Raw genomic sequence first — 15,842 nt, 5'->3', positions numbered from 1 at the left:
AATCCCCATCCCACAACGTCAAATCCAAGTCAACCAAGCCAGGTAGGAGCTGCGGCCAAGGGGATATCGAGGGAGGTACCTGCTGTAGTGCCGTCGATCTCCTGATTAATCTCGCCGCCGAGCCCGATTATAAGCAGCCGCCGGTTTGATTGCTTGCCGCCGCCACTGGTTCGTGAGAGGAGTGGGGAGAGGCAGGGAAATAGATAGGGTTGGAGCCTTTTCTTTTCTTTTGTTGGACGGTGAGCGAGAGAAACGGCGCGAATACTGCTTTTCGGGTGAGTCTAGCGCGGGAGACGGAAGTGGTTGGCGCCGTCCACCACATTTTGCCGGTCGAGGATAGCCACCGTTTTGGACGAATATACCTCGAATCTGGTTATCCTCAGCCTCTCCCACCCTCTAAACCAAACGTCCGGTAACCAGTTTTTTAGGGGCTGTTTGGTTGAGGGGATATCCCCAAGTGGTTAGAGGTAGCCACTAAAAAACTGGTTACCGGACGTTTGGTTTAGAGGGTGGGAGAGGCTGAGGATAACCAGATTCGAGGTATATTCGTCCAAAACGGTGGCTATCCTCGACTGGCAAAATGTGGTGGACGGCGCCAACCACTTCCGTCTCCCGCGCTAGACTCACCCGGTGCAGATTCGCGCCGTTTCTCTCGCTCACCGTCCAACAAAAGAAAAGAAAAGGCTCCAACCCTATCTATTTCCCTGCCTCTCCCCACTCCTCTCACGAACCAGTGGCGGCGGCAAGCAATCAAACCGGCGGCTGCTTATAATCGGGCTCGGCGGCGAGATTAATCAGGAGATCGACGGCACTACAGCAGGTACCTCCCTCGATATCCCCTTGGCCGCAGCTCCTACCTGGCTTGGTTGACTTGGATTTGACGTTGTGGGATGGGGATTTGGTGAGAGGAAGTACCAGATGTTGGGGAGGGTCAACGAGGGCGTGCAGGTCGTGGATGGGCGACGAGTTAGCTAGGCCTGGGATGGAGGGAGGTAGAGATGAGGGGGCAGAGATTGGGGACGGGCAAGGGATGAGAGATGAGGCAACTAGGCCTGGAATGGGCGGTAGGGGCGACCAGGCCAGGAATTAGTATCCTTTCTCTGATGTCTCTATGTTCTGTGCCTAAACTGAGCTCTGTTTGCACAGGAGTACAAGGTGAACGAGAATATCTTGAAGTAGCAGACTTGTGGATTTTTCACTTCAACTAGTGGTATAAACTTCTCCTTACAGTCTACATTGTATACTATCTTGAATGTTACGTACATGTGTTGTTGCTGAATTGTTCAAGTACTGTTCCATGGTACTTTTTATTGTAGATGGACAACAAGAAAAGGATGTTGATTCATACATCAGTGGCATATATGCTTGTGTCAATGTTCACTTTGGTTGTGAATTCTAGGAAAAGAAAACAGAGAGAAAGCATTACTTATGGTCCAATAGATGAAACGGATAGGATGAGGAGAGAGTATCTAGAAAACAAAGTATGGAAGAATGACACTACTTGTTTAAACATGCTTAGAATGAGAAAAGCTCCATTTTTCCGATTTTGCCAACTATTTAGGGACCGCAACTTGTTAAAGGACACAATACATACATCTATTGAGCTACAAGTAGCAATGTTCCTGCACACAGTTGGGCACAACGTCAGGAATAGAGTAATTGGCTTGAACTATGGTAGATCCGGTGAAGTTGTTAGCCGTTATTTTAAAAGAGTCCTCCATGCCATCGGTGAGCTACGAGATGAGCTTATTAGGAAGCCATCATTGGAGACCCCTGCGAAAATAGAAGGGAACTATCGGTGGGATCCATACTTTAAGGTATGAGAATGTGTGTCCACAGGTCCTTCTATGCACTGATATATCTAGATAATGAACTTTGGTTTTATTTTTTTCCACCCAATAGGATTGTATTGGAGCTATTGATGGTACACATGTGCGAGCCTCCGTTACAAAGGATTTGGAGGCCTCCTTTCGTGGTAGAAAGACTAATACTACTCAAAATGTGATGGCAGCCGTTGATTTTGATCTTCGGTTCACATATGTATTGGCTGGTTGGGAGGGGACAGCACATGATGCACTTGTATTACGTGATGCTTTAGAACGCGAGAATGGTTTACGTGTCCCACAAGGTAATAGGTTATGTAAGTAGAACAATTTTTTATGTTAATATTGATATACATCCAAATAACCCAAATGTTTCCCACTTTAGGAAAATATTATCTAGTTGATGGCGGATATGGAGCTAAACCCGGGTTCTTGCCTCCTTTTCGACGTGTGAGATACCATTTGAATGAGTGGGGAAGCAATCCCGTGCAAGATGAGAAGGAGCTGTTCAACCTTAGGCATTCTTCTCTACGTGTGGGTGTAGAGCGTGGATTTGGGTCACTCAAAGGAAGATTCAAAATCCTAGATGATGCCACACCATTTTTCCGTTATCCTACCCAAGTAGACATTGTTGTAGCTTGTTGCATTATTCACAACTGGGTTATAAATGATGGAATAGATGAATTTATCATACCCGAGGATGAGTGGACACCAAACATTACTCATGCCTCAACATCAAGTGGCCAAGCACAAGAACTTGCATACATGACAAACTTTAGGCAAGAACTTGCTGATCAAATGTGGGAAGATCGACAAAACTATATGCAGCAACAAGATATGTAATTTGGTTTATTGTGTTGAACTATTTTATTGTTGGGATGTATTTGTAATGACATACTTTTATTGCTGAAATGGTATATGTAATGACATTTTATTTGCTGATTGCTTTTCTTTATGTCATATAGTTGCTGAAATGACATCTTCATGTGTTCTATTATTTGTAACATTGTAGGAATATGGAAACTAAGCAAGTTGCATGGACACCCACCATGTCAGCATACATGCTTGCTAACTTGTGTGATGTTGTGGCAAAGGGCACTAGAACATCTACCGGCTTCAAGAAGTGTCACTATGTTGCTTGTGCCAAAGCGTTGAATGATCATTTTCATCTTAGCTTGACTGACACACAGATCAGCAATCACAATAGGACATGGAGGAGGAAATATCAGAAGATAGTGAAACTGAAGCAATTGAGTGGGGCAGGATGGGATGAAGAGAAGTTTATTATTGTTCTTGACCATGAGCATTACACAAACCATATTCTGGTATGTCTTTTATGCCTATGTACTTGCTGAAATGCATTACTAGTTGCTGGAATATGGCCTTCTATTCCTATATATTGCTGGAATTAGTTCATTTATGCATATATGTTGCTGGATTTTTTTTGTAGGATCACAAGGAGGATGAACCTTTCCTTAACAAGCCTATTGAGCATTTTGAAGAGATGGCTACAATTCATGGAGGAAGCATGGCCACAGGGCAATTTGCTAGAGGCTCAAGTGAGCCTCTAGCATCAAATAATGTGGTTCATCTTGATGAAGAGGTAGCTGCCACACCCGACGAAGTTGGCCAATCACAGAATGTGGGCGAGTCCTCAGCTCCCAAACAGAAAAAGGCCAAAACTAACCATTCTGCGGATGCGGGGCTGCAAGCAACTCTCTTAGCTTGTAGTGAAAGACTTGCTATTGCTATAGAGAAGACGGCTGACACCAACAACAACTCTACACTTGAGCTTTGGGAGAACATGAAAAAACTCCCCGGTTTTGGTTTGGATTTCCTTGCTCATTACTATGCCTACTTGGTTGAGAATCCTCGCACTGCAACAGCATTCCAAGTGTTGGAGAATGAGCAAAAGATGATATGGGTTGCTAGGTATGTGAAAAATACATTCCCAGATTTTGTTCAAAGTGTTGATCCAACTGATGGAGGAGCCGAAGGTTGAAGGCTGTTTGTGTGTGGTACCTGACTTGTCTTTTTGATGACAACCAAGCATTAGGCTACGAGTTGGACATATGGCTATATGGATTTGTGACTTTTGATGACAAGCAAACGTTGAACTATGTGTTGTATGAACTTGTTGAACTATGGCATGTAATAGTTGCACCTAGGTAAGTAATGTTTAGTACATTATCGAATTATGATATTAGACTTTGAAATTTCTCAAAATATCTCTTATTTCGAAATTGCTACTGTTTCCTTATATTCTTGTGGTGGTGATCTCACCATACAGGCAAATATGTCACCACTACACCATATCCACTCCCCATCCCTTGGCCCCAACCACATTTTAACATGTTAGCCAAACAAAAAAATGGCTCATCCATCATACTCAACCAAACAAGAAATATGGCTATCCCTAACCAGGTGGTTGGGGGTGCCCTCATCCCCTGAAGGATACCCTCTAAACCAAACAGCCCCTAGGTGTTTGAGACGGTGATAGAACGGGTCGCCCCGCTGGCATGCTGACATGTAACATGACGGTTGCTGTATGCCAGATTCCGAGAAGCGGCCGACAAGTGTACGCGAAAGCTGCAACGCACAGTGCACGAGCGAAAAGTCCGAGCCTGACGAGAGCTCCATGCGGCTGCCTGCATGTCGGCGTGCGATCGTCGCCTTTGGCCAACTTCGGGGATCGAGAAACTGGAAGGCTCAAAAAGCTGGCCCCGGTGGCGGCAGAAAGCACAGCAGCCTCGCAGGTCGCAGCACGCCGGCCTCGCGTCGGGGCCGCTGCAGCACGCACGGCGACGGTACCGCACGCCCCCACCGTTCCCGGCCGCGAGATCCGCCGGGATCTCGCCGTACACCCCAAAGCCACCGTGAAAAGAAGGCTCGTTCCCGCGCCAGCGCAATGGGCAAAGGCCAGCCGGTGTGTGTAGCATCGTGTGCCGGCGTGGGCACCCTCGGTCGTGGTACTATAATAATCGGTGCGGGGACGCGGCCACGGGGGTGGCGACAACGGCGAGCGGCCGACAGGCGGCGGGCGCCGCTGGGCGCGGCGGTGGTGGGCGCGCACGTCAAACAGCGTGGAACAGTAGGCGGTGGCGCGAAAAGGTAGCCCTGGCCGGTCCCCGTTCCTGTCGCGCGCGTGCCGATGCCGTCCCTCCCAGTCCCGGCCACGGGCACCATCGCGTCGCGGTTCATGGGGGCCGTCGCGCGTGCCGATGTCGGTTCGAGCGTCGTGTGCGTGAGCGGAGACAGCAACGCGCGCCAAACACTTCCTGCCATGGATCCACTATGGATGCTCGTCGCCTACTTCCTCTGTTACACAATAGATTAGCGGACGATCGACACTACCATGGATCTGAACCAACAGAGCAAGCACTACAGTTCAGTTGCGCCTCCATCGTACCGCATGTGATTATACGTCCCCCCCCCCATTGAATACAGAGGCAAGGATCGGCACAGCAATTCAGTTACACGAGACGCGCCTAGCTTGTGTGCCGCTGCAAATGCAATGCCGTTGAGCAGAGTTATTGAGCTGCATGCGCAAATGCAGAAGTGCCATTGAATGCCGAAGCGAACCGATCGTGATGGACCATCAAGGAAGAAGCGGCAATGGATGGTCCATGGCCAAGCACAAGTGGTAACTCTAGCTTTGCAGAGGAGAGATCGGAGCGGAATTAATGGATACTAGGAAGGAAAGAGATAGTACAGTTCATTACAGAGCTACAGTCTACGGATTACATAAGTCATCAACCATGGCAGCACAACCAAGCCAAGCCATCGGGTTTCAACCAGACGGCGGCGCTAACATGTACAGGACGGACAAAATTACCGACGGGATTGCCTAAATGTCACTCGCCGAAATGAAGTTCCTGAACCTGGTTACTCCTAACGGTAACAATGCAGTACTTACCTGCGGATTAGATGGTGCTACAGGAAGATAAAGCATTCCATGGACACCAGGGGGTTCTCCAACGACTCCTTCCCCTCGCCGTCACCGTCAGCACCCGAGGCGCCGCCGTCGCTGTCTTGGGGAGCATCCTGCTGCACCGGCGCCTGGGGCGTCGGTGGTGACGCACAGCCGTGTGACAGTGACTGCGCCGGCGTCGGCGATGGCTGGGGAGGCGCCTCCTGCGCACGCCGCGGCGTTGGCGCGCGGCCGCACGGCCTCGCGGGCACAGGCGGTTTCCGCTGCGCGCAGGAGGCCGCGGCGTCGCGGGGCTGGTCCTGCGACCGCTTCGCCGCGGGCGACGGCGACCTCCGTCCGGGCTCGCGCCTCGGCGGCGGCGGCGACGGAGACGCGCGCCCGCCAGGAGCGGCGGCAGAGCGGTCCCGCCTGGCGCGCCTGGGCTCGCCGGACGTGGCTCCCTGCCTGTACCTGGGCGGCTTGGACGGCGACCGGTCGGGCCCCGTCGCCGTGGTCGCGGCCGACGACTCGGACGCCGCCTCCGACTTCTCCTCGAGGGAACGCGCAGGCCGCGCTGCCCTGCGGACCCTGTCGCCGCCACCACCGTCCTTTACCCTGGCGACGCCGTCCTTCGCGTTGGCATTCTTCTCCGCCGACGGCGCCACTACGGCGCTGGCGCCAGCGACTCGCTTGGGCTTAGGCCGCGGCTTGACCCGCGGCGTCTCCGAGAGCACCTCCTTGACCTTCTCCTCCTCCGGCGGCGGCAGGTCGCGTGCCTCGACGACCTTCCTCCGGTGTTCTTCGCTGGCCGCGCCCGGCGGCTCGCGGAGCTTCTTGCTGACACAGCAGCCCATGCCTCCGCTGTCCTCCTTGCTTCTTGCCGAGCTTAGCTAGGCTGTCCTCTTTGCTTCTTGCAGTTGGAATGGAAGAGACTGTGGGGAGTGGCTTTGGGTTTCCCTCCGTTGTGCTTTGATTTGTGCGAGCAGAGGAGCCGAGGACGAGCTGTGGACTGTGGTGGGAGACCGGGAGTCAAAAGGGCTGAGCTCCAATTAGCTCTGCCTTCTGATCTGATGTGCGAGCTTAAAATACTCATCAGGTCATGTGGAAGCCAGTATAAGTGACCTGTTTGACACCGTGTAAAGGGTGCACTGCCAACTAGGGCCTCTCTGATTCAAAGGAGTTTTGCAGTGACTTTTGGAGGATCTGCAAATCTTTGAAATTTTTGCTATGCTATTTGTTTGATTTGTAGGATTAAATATCAAAAGATTTTGTCTAAGGAAATCCTTTGCCCTACATTGCGTAGCAAATTTCTTTGTAATACTTTTTCTTTTCTTTTCATGTGGTGACCCAAGCACAAAGTTTGGTTTGGTATGACTGGATTGGATGAGACATTGCAATCCCTGCGTTTTTGAAATCCTGCGAATCAAACGTGCCCAGGGCTCCTTTAATTCGTAGAATTTTGTAAAGAATTCGTGTAGGGTTTGAATCCTATGAAAAATTTCTACACAAGTTATTTGATTCATAGGAACATAACCCATAGAAATTAATCCTATATAAATTAATCCTATATAAATCTTGTAGTGTAAATCTAGATCATATCTAATGGAAAATTCCTTTGTTACAATCCTTAAAATACTCTATATTCCCATAAGATTCAAGTAGACACGACATCACAAACATATGCATTTCATATGTCTATGTTTTTTCTATCCTATGAATTAAAAGAACCCTTGGTGTTTCTAGGGCCCCAGATAGTTTTAGGGTTTTCGTTTCTTATAAGTAGTTGATATGTGTGTTGTTTGATGTTTGATAGAATGGAATTCTTAGAGTGATATTTTTGTAATGATTATTTAGCACTACATTTGATGCGAAAATTTTCACCCATGCATACAAACCTCTTGGAAGAGATTCTACTTATTCCTCTAAGCACCAAACATTTGTTGAGAGAAATTCATGGGGTTTATGAAGTCTTGTAGAATTTAGGAATGTGTGATGCCACTTTAATTCTAGAACTTTCTAATTCTTGGGTTTTTCAACCAAATGCCTTAGCTTATGTTTGAAAGTATAGAGATGGTAAACCTAGAGGGGGGGGGGTGAATAGGTTTCTACAAATTTTAATTTTTTCTTTGCAATATTAAGCTTTGCGGAATATAAAGATGAGCCTAATGCAAACTAGGTGAAGCAACCTATATGAAGATACAACTATCTCGAGCACGAAGGCTCTCTCAGGCAGTTTAAATCACAAGTAAGGAGTTCGGTTAGAGATAACCGATAGTACGCGGAGACGAGGATGTATTCCCGTGTTCCCTTGCTTTGCAACAAGGTACGTTACGTTTGGAGGGGTGGAGGTCCCACGAAGGATTCCCCACGTCACGAAGGCTCACCCTATTCTCCGGAGCCTATCCCACGAAGGAATAGCTCACTCACTTGTGGTAGACTTTGAGGTAGCCTCCAAACCTTCACAATCTTGCCCGGAGCAAATCCACAGCCCGGATGCTTCCGGACTCCTCTTGCCCACCTAGGGTTTCCAAGGAACCCTAGGAAGCAAGCTTCTCGATGAATACAAGGGGGAATGAGATTTGGCTTGGTAGAACAGTAGATCGGGTCCTCCTCTAGTGATTCCCCGGAGGGATTTGAGTTTGAGTGGAGGAGGAGGGAGATCGGAGGCTTTTGGTGTTTCTAATAATGGAGTGAGAGAGAGAGAGCTCAAGAACAGCTTAGAGTATGTTGCCTAACCCTTCCAAGGTAGAAGAAGGGGTATTTATAGTGTTCTTCAAAATCTGGCCGTTGCCACTTGCCACCTCAGCATTTTTCCTCGACAAACCCGGTTGGCCAAGACGACCGGACAGCCCGGTCGTGAGGCCGGTCAGACGGATCGGTGACCGGGGCTCCTTTGCGTCGTCTGGCGCTTCTCCGGTTCTGCCAGTCCGACCGGACGGAGCGCCGGACCAGCCGGTCAGAGCCGGTTGACCGGCGCAAACCGGATCTGTGGCTCCTCCTTTGGAGCCCGGTTGCCGCCGGTTGACCGGCCAAGACGCCGGACAGCGATTCTTGCCGGTTGGACCGGGCTGTAGACCGGATTTCTCCTGTAACCCCTTTTTGATTGTTGTTGAAATGGGGGGTCTCCTTTAGCCTTCTTGTTCCTTTGATACACCATTTACGCCTCATTGCCTAATACCTGAGATTATCCTTATAAACATATTAGGCCAAATACTTTAGCACGGTGTCATCGTTACCAAAATAATGGATAAGGGTGAAATACCCTTACAATGTTGACCTTGAATCCTTGAGCATCTTGCATTTTCAAAGAGGACATTGATACGTCTCCAACGTATCTATAATTTCTGATGTTCCATGCTTGTTTTATGACAATACCAACATGTTTTGTTCACACTTTATATCATTTTTATGCGTTTTCCGGAACTAACCTATTGACGAGATGCCGAGAGGCCAGTTGCTGTTTTCTGCTGTTTTTGGTTTCAGAAATCCTAGTAAGGAAATATTTTCGGAATCGGACGAAATCAACACCGAAAGTCTTAGAAATACGCGAAGCTTCCAGAGCACCGGAGAAAGGCCAGAGGGGTGCCAGGGGGGCCCCACACCCTAGGGCGGCGCGGCCCAAGGGGGGGCGCGCCCCCCTATGGTTTGGGCAGCCCGTGGCCCCTCCGACTCCGACTCTTCGCCTATTTAAGCCGTCGTGACCTAAAACTTCGACACCAATTGACGAAACTCCGTAAAGACTCCAGGCGCCGCCGCCATCGCGAAACTCCAATTCGGGGGACAGAACTCTGTTTCGGCACCCTGCCGGGACGCGGAATTGCCCCCGGAGCCATCTCCACCGCCGTCTTCACCGCCATCTTCACCGCCATCGCTGCCTCCATGATGAGGAGGGAGTAATCCACCCCCGAGGCTGAGGGCTCCGCTGTAGCTATGTGGTTAATCTCTCTCCCATGTACCTCAATACAATAATCTCATGAGCTGCTTTACATGATTGAGATTCATATGAGTTTTGTATCACTACTATTCTATGTGCTACTCTAGTGATGTTATTAAAGTAGTTCTATTCCTCCTGCACGATGTAATGGTGACAGTGTGTGCATCCGTGTTAGTACTTGGTTTATGCTATGATCATGATCTCTTGTAGATTATGAAGTTAACTATTGCTATGATAGTATTGATGTGATCTATTCCTCCTACATATGCATGAAGGTGACAGTGTGCATGCTATGTTAGTACTTGGTTTAGTCTTTTGATCTATCTTACACTATAAGGTTACTAAAATATGAACATTAATTGTGGAGCTTGTTAACTCCGGCATTGAGGGTTCGTGTAATCCTACGCAATGTGTTCATCATCCAACAAGAGTGTAGAGTATGCATTTATCTATTCGGTTATGTGATCAATGTTGAGAGTGTCCACTAGTGAAAGTGTAATCCCTAGGCCTTGTTCCTAAATACTGCTATCGCTGCTTGTTTCTTGTTTCTTTGCGTTACTACTGCTGCAATACTACCACCATCAACTACACGCCAGCAAGCTATTTTCTGGCACCGTTGCTACTGCTCCTATTTATTCATACCACCTGTATTTCACTATCTCTTCGCCGAACTAGTGCACCTATTTGGTGTGTTGGGGACACAAGAGACTTCTTGCTTTGTGGTTGCAGGGTTGCATGAGAGGGATATCTTTGACCTCTTCCTCCCTGAGTTCGATAAACCTTGGGTGATCCACTTAAGGGAAAACTTGCTGCTGTTCTTCAAACCTCTGCTCTTGGAGGCCCAACACTGTCTACAGGAAAAGGAGGGGGAAGTAGACATCAAGCTATTTTCTGGCGCCGTTGCCGGGGAGGAAAGGTAAAAGGTACTCACACTCCGGACCTCGGCTACCAAGCTATTTTCCGCATTGTAAGTACTCAAAGCTATTTCCTTTAGATCCTGCAATTGCATCTTTTTGTTTCTTGTTTACACTAGTTAGGCATAATGGAAAACAACAAAAAAATTGGTGAGCTTTTTAATCTTTTTCCTGATTTAGAATTGTTTAATGCGAAAATTAAAAAACCTATGGAACCTTATTTGCATGCTAGTAGCGATGTTATTAGTATGAATGCAATTACTGCTAATACTATGGATAAGTCTAAGCTTGGGGAAGCTAGTTTATATAAAAATAATCTTTTTTGCTCCTCAGCTTTGGAAGAAATATTTTGCTCTGATAATGCTTTATCTCCCATATGCGATAACTCTAATGATGCTTCTGATATTTTAAATCCACCTGCTGAAAGTATTCCGTATAAAATACCTATGAAAATTATCGAACGTGTTATGGATAACCACTATAAAGGGGATGGAACTGTCCATCCTAGAGATCATTTACTGTTTTTGCACGAATTATGCGGGTTATTCAAGTGTTCAGGTATCTCTATAGATGAAGTGAGGAAGAAGCTATTCTCTGTTTCGCTGTCTGGTAAAGCGGCGCATTGGTATAAATTGTTGGAGAATAGACATTCTCTTGGTTGGGAGGAAATTGCATCTCTCTTTTATTCTAAATTTTATCCTCCTCATGAAGTGCATATTGATAGGAATTATATTTATAACTTTTATCCTCGTGATGGAGAGAGTATTTCTCAAGCGTGGGGGAGACTGAAGTCACTAATGCTCAAATGTCCCATTCATGAGCTCCCTCGTAATGTTATTGTTAACAATTTTTATGCGAGGCTTTCAGGACAACACAAGGACTATCTGGATGCCTGTTCGGAGGGATCTTTCACAAGCAAGGAGGTTGAAGCTAGGTGGGATCTTCTTGATCGGATTAAGGAGAACGCTGAAGGATGGGAGAACAATGAAGGTAAAGAGTCAGGTATAAATTATGATTATGAATGCATTGAAGCTTTTATGGATGCCGATAAATTTCGAAATATGAGTGCTACTTATGGCCTTGACTCTCAAGTTGCTGCAAATCTTTATAAATCCTTTGCTTCTCATTTTGAATTGCCTAAGAAGAATTTTGATAAGTATCATGAACCTTTTAAAGAGGCTTGCATGAAGAATCAAATTGTTGTTAATTATTGCAATAAGCATGCTCAAACTCCTAAGAATGCTATTTCTTATAAGCATGTTAATTTTTGTGGAATGCATAGACCTTGTGGAATTAATCAAGTCAAAGATGAATATTGCATCCATCATATTAATGAAAAAACTAGAAAGTGGTTTAGGGCTCTAGATGATCTTGGTAAAAAAGTTTGTGCCCTCTATCCTTTTATTTGTGAAGTTTGCCATGAAGTGGGTCATTTTAATTTTCAATGCTCCTCCGATGATAATTTGAACCCAATGAGTGATGCAAATTTGTATTGTGATGGTGAAATTACTCCTAATCAGCATGATGAACTTACTTTATTTTTGGGGTGTGAAGAACTGTCGAGAAAAATCTCTTTGTTACATATGAGTGATCTTGATATTGATGATGTCCTGCATGGGTGTTTTTCTTATTGCATTGATAATAGCCATGCAAATACTTACATACAAAATATTTTAGAAGATGACACCTTGCCAAAATATGATAGGACCGCTGTGTGTTTTCAACTAATTAATGAAAAGGAGGGATCCTCCCAAGTTTCTTCTATTGTTTCTGAAAATAAATCAGGTTATGCGGACAAGCTACCCTTCAAGCCTCTTCCTCCTAAAGAAGGGAACGAGGAGAAGGAAGAGAAGAAGAACAAGAAGGGAACGAAGAAGAAGAAGAAGAAGAAGGAGAATAAAAAGAAAGAGGTAACGGCGTATCCCCGCGTGAATGAGATAACGCTAAGTAACCGTAAGTATGTTGCTCCTAATGATTATTGTGATAATGAATCTGAATACGATGATCTTCCTATGCCCTTTACATATATTAGCAATCATGATTTGAATGAGCGCACTACTTTTGATATTGTAAATCTCTGGGAAACTAATTCTGAAAATGATGATGATAATAATTGCCATAGTATCAGTGCTATCCATGCTTCCTCCCATAATGATATAGAAAGCTCTAAGCTTGGGGAAGAGGTGTTTGAAAATCCTTTTGCTACTGGTCATTATGTTCTTGATATATCTCCTTCTAATAACGATGATGGTATGGACACAGATAAACCGACTGTGAAAGATAACTATTATATTTCTTATGATGACACTGTGCCTCCGATCTTTGATGATTATTATAAAGAATGCTATGATATAGGTTATAACTATCCTTATGAAACTTGTCATAGTCATGATTGGATTACCAAAAACAATTCCCTTAATATGCAACTTGTTTACCATGTTCAAATTCTTGATAATAATCTTGCTCCAATTACTATTAATGAGAATAACTCTTCTTATGCCAAAACTAATGATACTTCTATGCATATGAACCATGATAAGAATGTTTTAAGTGATGGGTATATTGTGGATTTCATCAATGATGCTACTGAAAGTTATTATGAGAGAGGGAAATATGGTTATATGCATCTTAATAATATTAAGTTTCCCCTCTTTATGTTGAGAATCTTGAAGTTACTCGTGTTTTATCCTCTTATGCTTGTCACTTTGTTCTTCATGAATTCATTTGTGTACAAGATTCCTCTGCATAGGAAGCATGTTAGGCTTAAATGTGTTTTGAATTTGCCTCTTGAAGCTCTCTTTTGCTTCAAATACTATTTCCCGCGAGTGGATCATTAAAACTGCTGAGCCCATCTTAATGGCTATAAAGAAAGAGCTTCTTGGGAGATAACCCATGTGTTATTTTGCTACAGTACTTTGTTTTATATTTGTGTCTTGGAAGTTGTTTACTACTGTAGCAACCTCTCCTTATCTTAGTTTTGTGTTTTGTTGTGCCAAGAGAAGCCTCTAATCGAAGGTTGATACTAGATTTGGATTTCTGCGCAGAAACAGATTTCTATCTGTCACGAATCTGGGCTGTTTTCTCTGTAGAAAAATCAGAAAAATATGCCAATTTACGTGCGTGTTCCTCAGATATGTACGCAACTTTCATTAGTTTTGAGTTTTCTGATCTGAGCAACGGAAGTATTTATTAAAAAATTCGTCTTTACGGACTGTTCTGTTTTGACAGATTCTGCCTTTTATTTCGCATTGCTTCTTTCGCTGTGTTGGGTGGATTTCTTTGTTCCATTACCTTCCAGTAGCTTTGAGCAATGTCCAGAAGTGTTAAGAATGATTGTGTCACCTCTGAACATGGGAGTTTTTGATTATGTACTAACCCCTCTAATGAAGTTTATGAGAAGTTTGGTGTGAAGGAAGTTTTCAAGGGTCAAGAGAGGAGGATGATATACTATGATCAAGAAGAGTGAAAGCTCTAAGCTTGGGGATGCCCCGGTGGTTCACCCCTGCATATATCAAGAAGACTCAAGCGTCTAAGCTTGGGGATGCCCAAGGCATCCCCTTCTTCATCGACAAATTATCAGGTTCCTTCTCTTGAAACTATATTTTTATTCGGTCACATCTTATGCACTTTACTTGGAGCGTCTGTATGTTTCTTGTTTTTGTTTTTGTTTGAATAAATGCTTGTGTGGGAGAGAGACACGCTCCGCTGGTTCGTATGAACACATGTGTTCTTAACTCATAGTATTCATGGCGAAGTTTCTCCTTCGTTAAATTGTTATATGGTTGGAATTGTAAAACGATACATGTAGTAATTGCTATAAATGTCTTGGGTAATGTGATACTTGGCGATTGTTGTGCTCATGTTTAAGCTCTTGCATCATATGCTTTGCGCCCATTAATGAAGAAATACATAGAGCATGCTAAAATTTGGTTTGCATATTTGGTTTCTCTAAGGTCTAGATAATTTCTAGTATTGAGTTTGAACAACAAGGAAGACGGTGTAGAGTCTTATAATGTTTTCAATATGTCTTTTATGTGAGTTTTGCTGCACCGGTTCATCCTTGTGTTTGTTTCAAATAACCTTGCTAGCCTAAAACTTGTATCGAGAGGGAATACTTCTCATGCATCCAAATCCTTGAGCCAAACAACACTATGCCATTTGTGTCCACCATACCTACCTACTACATGGTATTTTCCGCCATTCCAAAGTAAATTGCTTGAGTGCTACCTTTAAACAATTCAAAATTTATCAGCTCTGATTTGTGTCAATGTTTTATAGCTCATGAAGAAGTATGTGGTGTTTATCTTTCAATCTTGTTGGGCAACTTTCACCAATGGACTAGTGGCTTCATCCGCTTATCCAATAATTTTGCAAAAAGAGCTGGCAATGGGATTCCCAGTCCCAAATTAATTAACAAAAATAGACACTCCTCCATGGTATGTGATTGTTGGACGGCACCCGAAGGATTCGGTTAGCCATGGCTTGTGTAAGCAAAGGTTGGGAGGAGTGTCATCATAATAAAACTAAAATAAAAAGGCACTCCTTCATGGTATGAGATTGTTGGCAGGCACCCGAGGATTCGGTTAGCCATGGTTTGTGAAAGAAAGGTTGGAAGGAGTGCCACCCAAAAATAAAATAAAATGGGAGCCGCTCTTTGAAGGTTTGTCTGGCAAGGGGGTTAGAGTACCCGCTACCATTCGTTGACAACAACATACACCTCTCAAAACTTTATTTTTATGCTCTCTTTATGTTTTCAAAATAAAAGCTCTAGCACAAATATAGCAATCGATGCTTTCCTCTTTGAAGGACCATTCTTTTACTTTTATTGTTGAGTCAGTTCACCTACCTCTCTCTACCTCAAGAAGCAAACATTCGTGTTAACTGTGCATTGATTCTTACATACTTGCTTATTGCACTTGTTATATTGCTTTGCATTGACAACTATCAATGAGATATACATGTTACAAGTTGAAAGCAACCGCTGAAACTTAATCTTCCATTGTGTTGCTTCAATATCTTTACTAAGAATTTATTGCTTTATGAGTAACTCTTATGCAAGACTTATTGATGCTTGTCTTGAAAGTACTATTCATGAAAAGTCTTTGCTATATGATTCAACTGTTTACTCATTGCATTTACATTGTTTCGAATCGCTGCATTCATCTCATATGCTTTACAATAGTATGATTAAGATTATGTTGGTAGCATGTCACCTCAGAAATTATCTTTTATCGTTTACCTACTCGAGGACGAGTAGGAAC

General features: G+C 44.7%; 3 protein-coding genes across 3 annotated transcripts; 2 read left to right on the top strand and 1 right to left on the bottom strand.

Annotated features, from left to right (window-relative positions):
- The first annotated feature begins 1,120 nt into the window (after nt 1–1,120).
- Nucleotides 1,121–2,785, top strand: LOC127338644 (protein ALP1-like). Its single transcript, XM_071825114.1, has 3 exons — nt 1,121–1,817; nt 1,903–2,128; nt 2,209–2,785. Exons 1-3 carry the CDS (start codon nt 1,317–1,319, stop codon nt 2,664–2,666), a joined length of 1,185 nt encoding a protein of 394 aa, XP_071681215.1. The 5' UTR covers nt 1,121–1,316; the 3' UTR covers nt 2,667–2,785.
- LOC139834210 (uncharacterized) lies at nt 2,743–3,825 on the top strand. The gene is made up of 2 exons (XM_071824646.1): nt 2,743–3,148; nt 3,274–3,825. Exons 1-2 carry the CDS (start codon nt 2,840–2,842, stop codon nt 3,823–3,825), a joined length of 861 nt encoding a protein of 286 aa, XP_071680747.1. The 5' UTR covers nt 2,743–2,839.
- A 1,669-nt stretch (nt 3,826–5,494) lies between these two features.
- LOC127327273 (uncharacterized) lies at nt 5,495–6,816 on the bottom strand. The gene has a single exon (XM_051354052.2). It carries the CDS (start codon nt 6,585–6,587, stop codon nt 5,757–5,759), a length of 831 nt encoding a protein of 276 aa, XP_051210012.1. The 5' UTR covers nt 6,588–6,816; the 3' UTR covers nt 5,495–5,756.
- Nucleotides 6,817–15,842: the final 9,026 nt, after the last annotated feature.

The sequence above is a fragment of the Lolium perenne genome, chromosome 1, assembly GCF_019359855.2.
Source record: "Lolium perenne isolate Kyuss_39 chromosome 1, Kyuss_2.0, whole genome shotgun sequence".
NCBI classification, from domain to species: Eukaryota; Viridiplantae; Streptophyta; class Magnoliopsida; order Poales; family Poaceae; genus Lolium; species Lolium perenne.
Note: the sequence above shows the minus strand (reverse complement) of the source record. Positions and strands in the feature narration are given on the sequence as shown.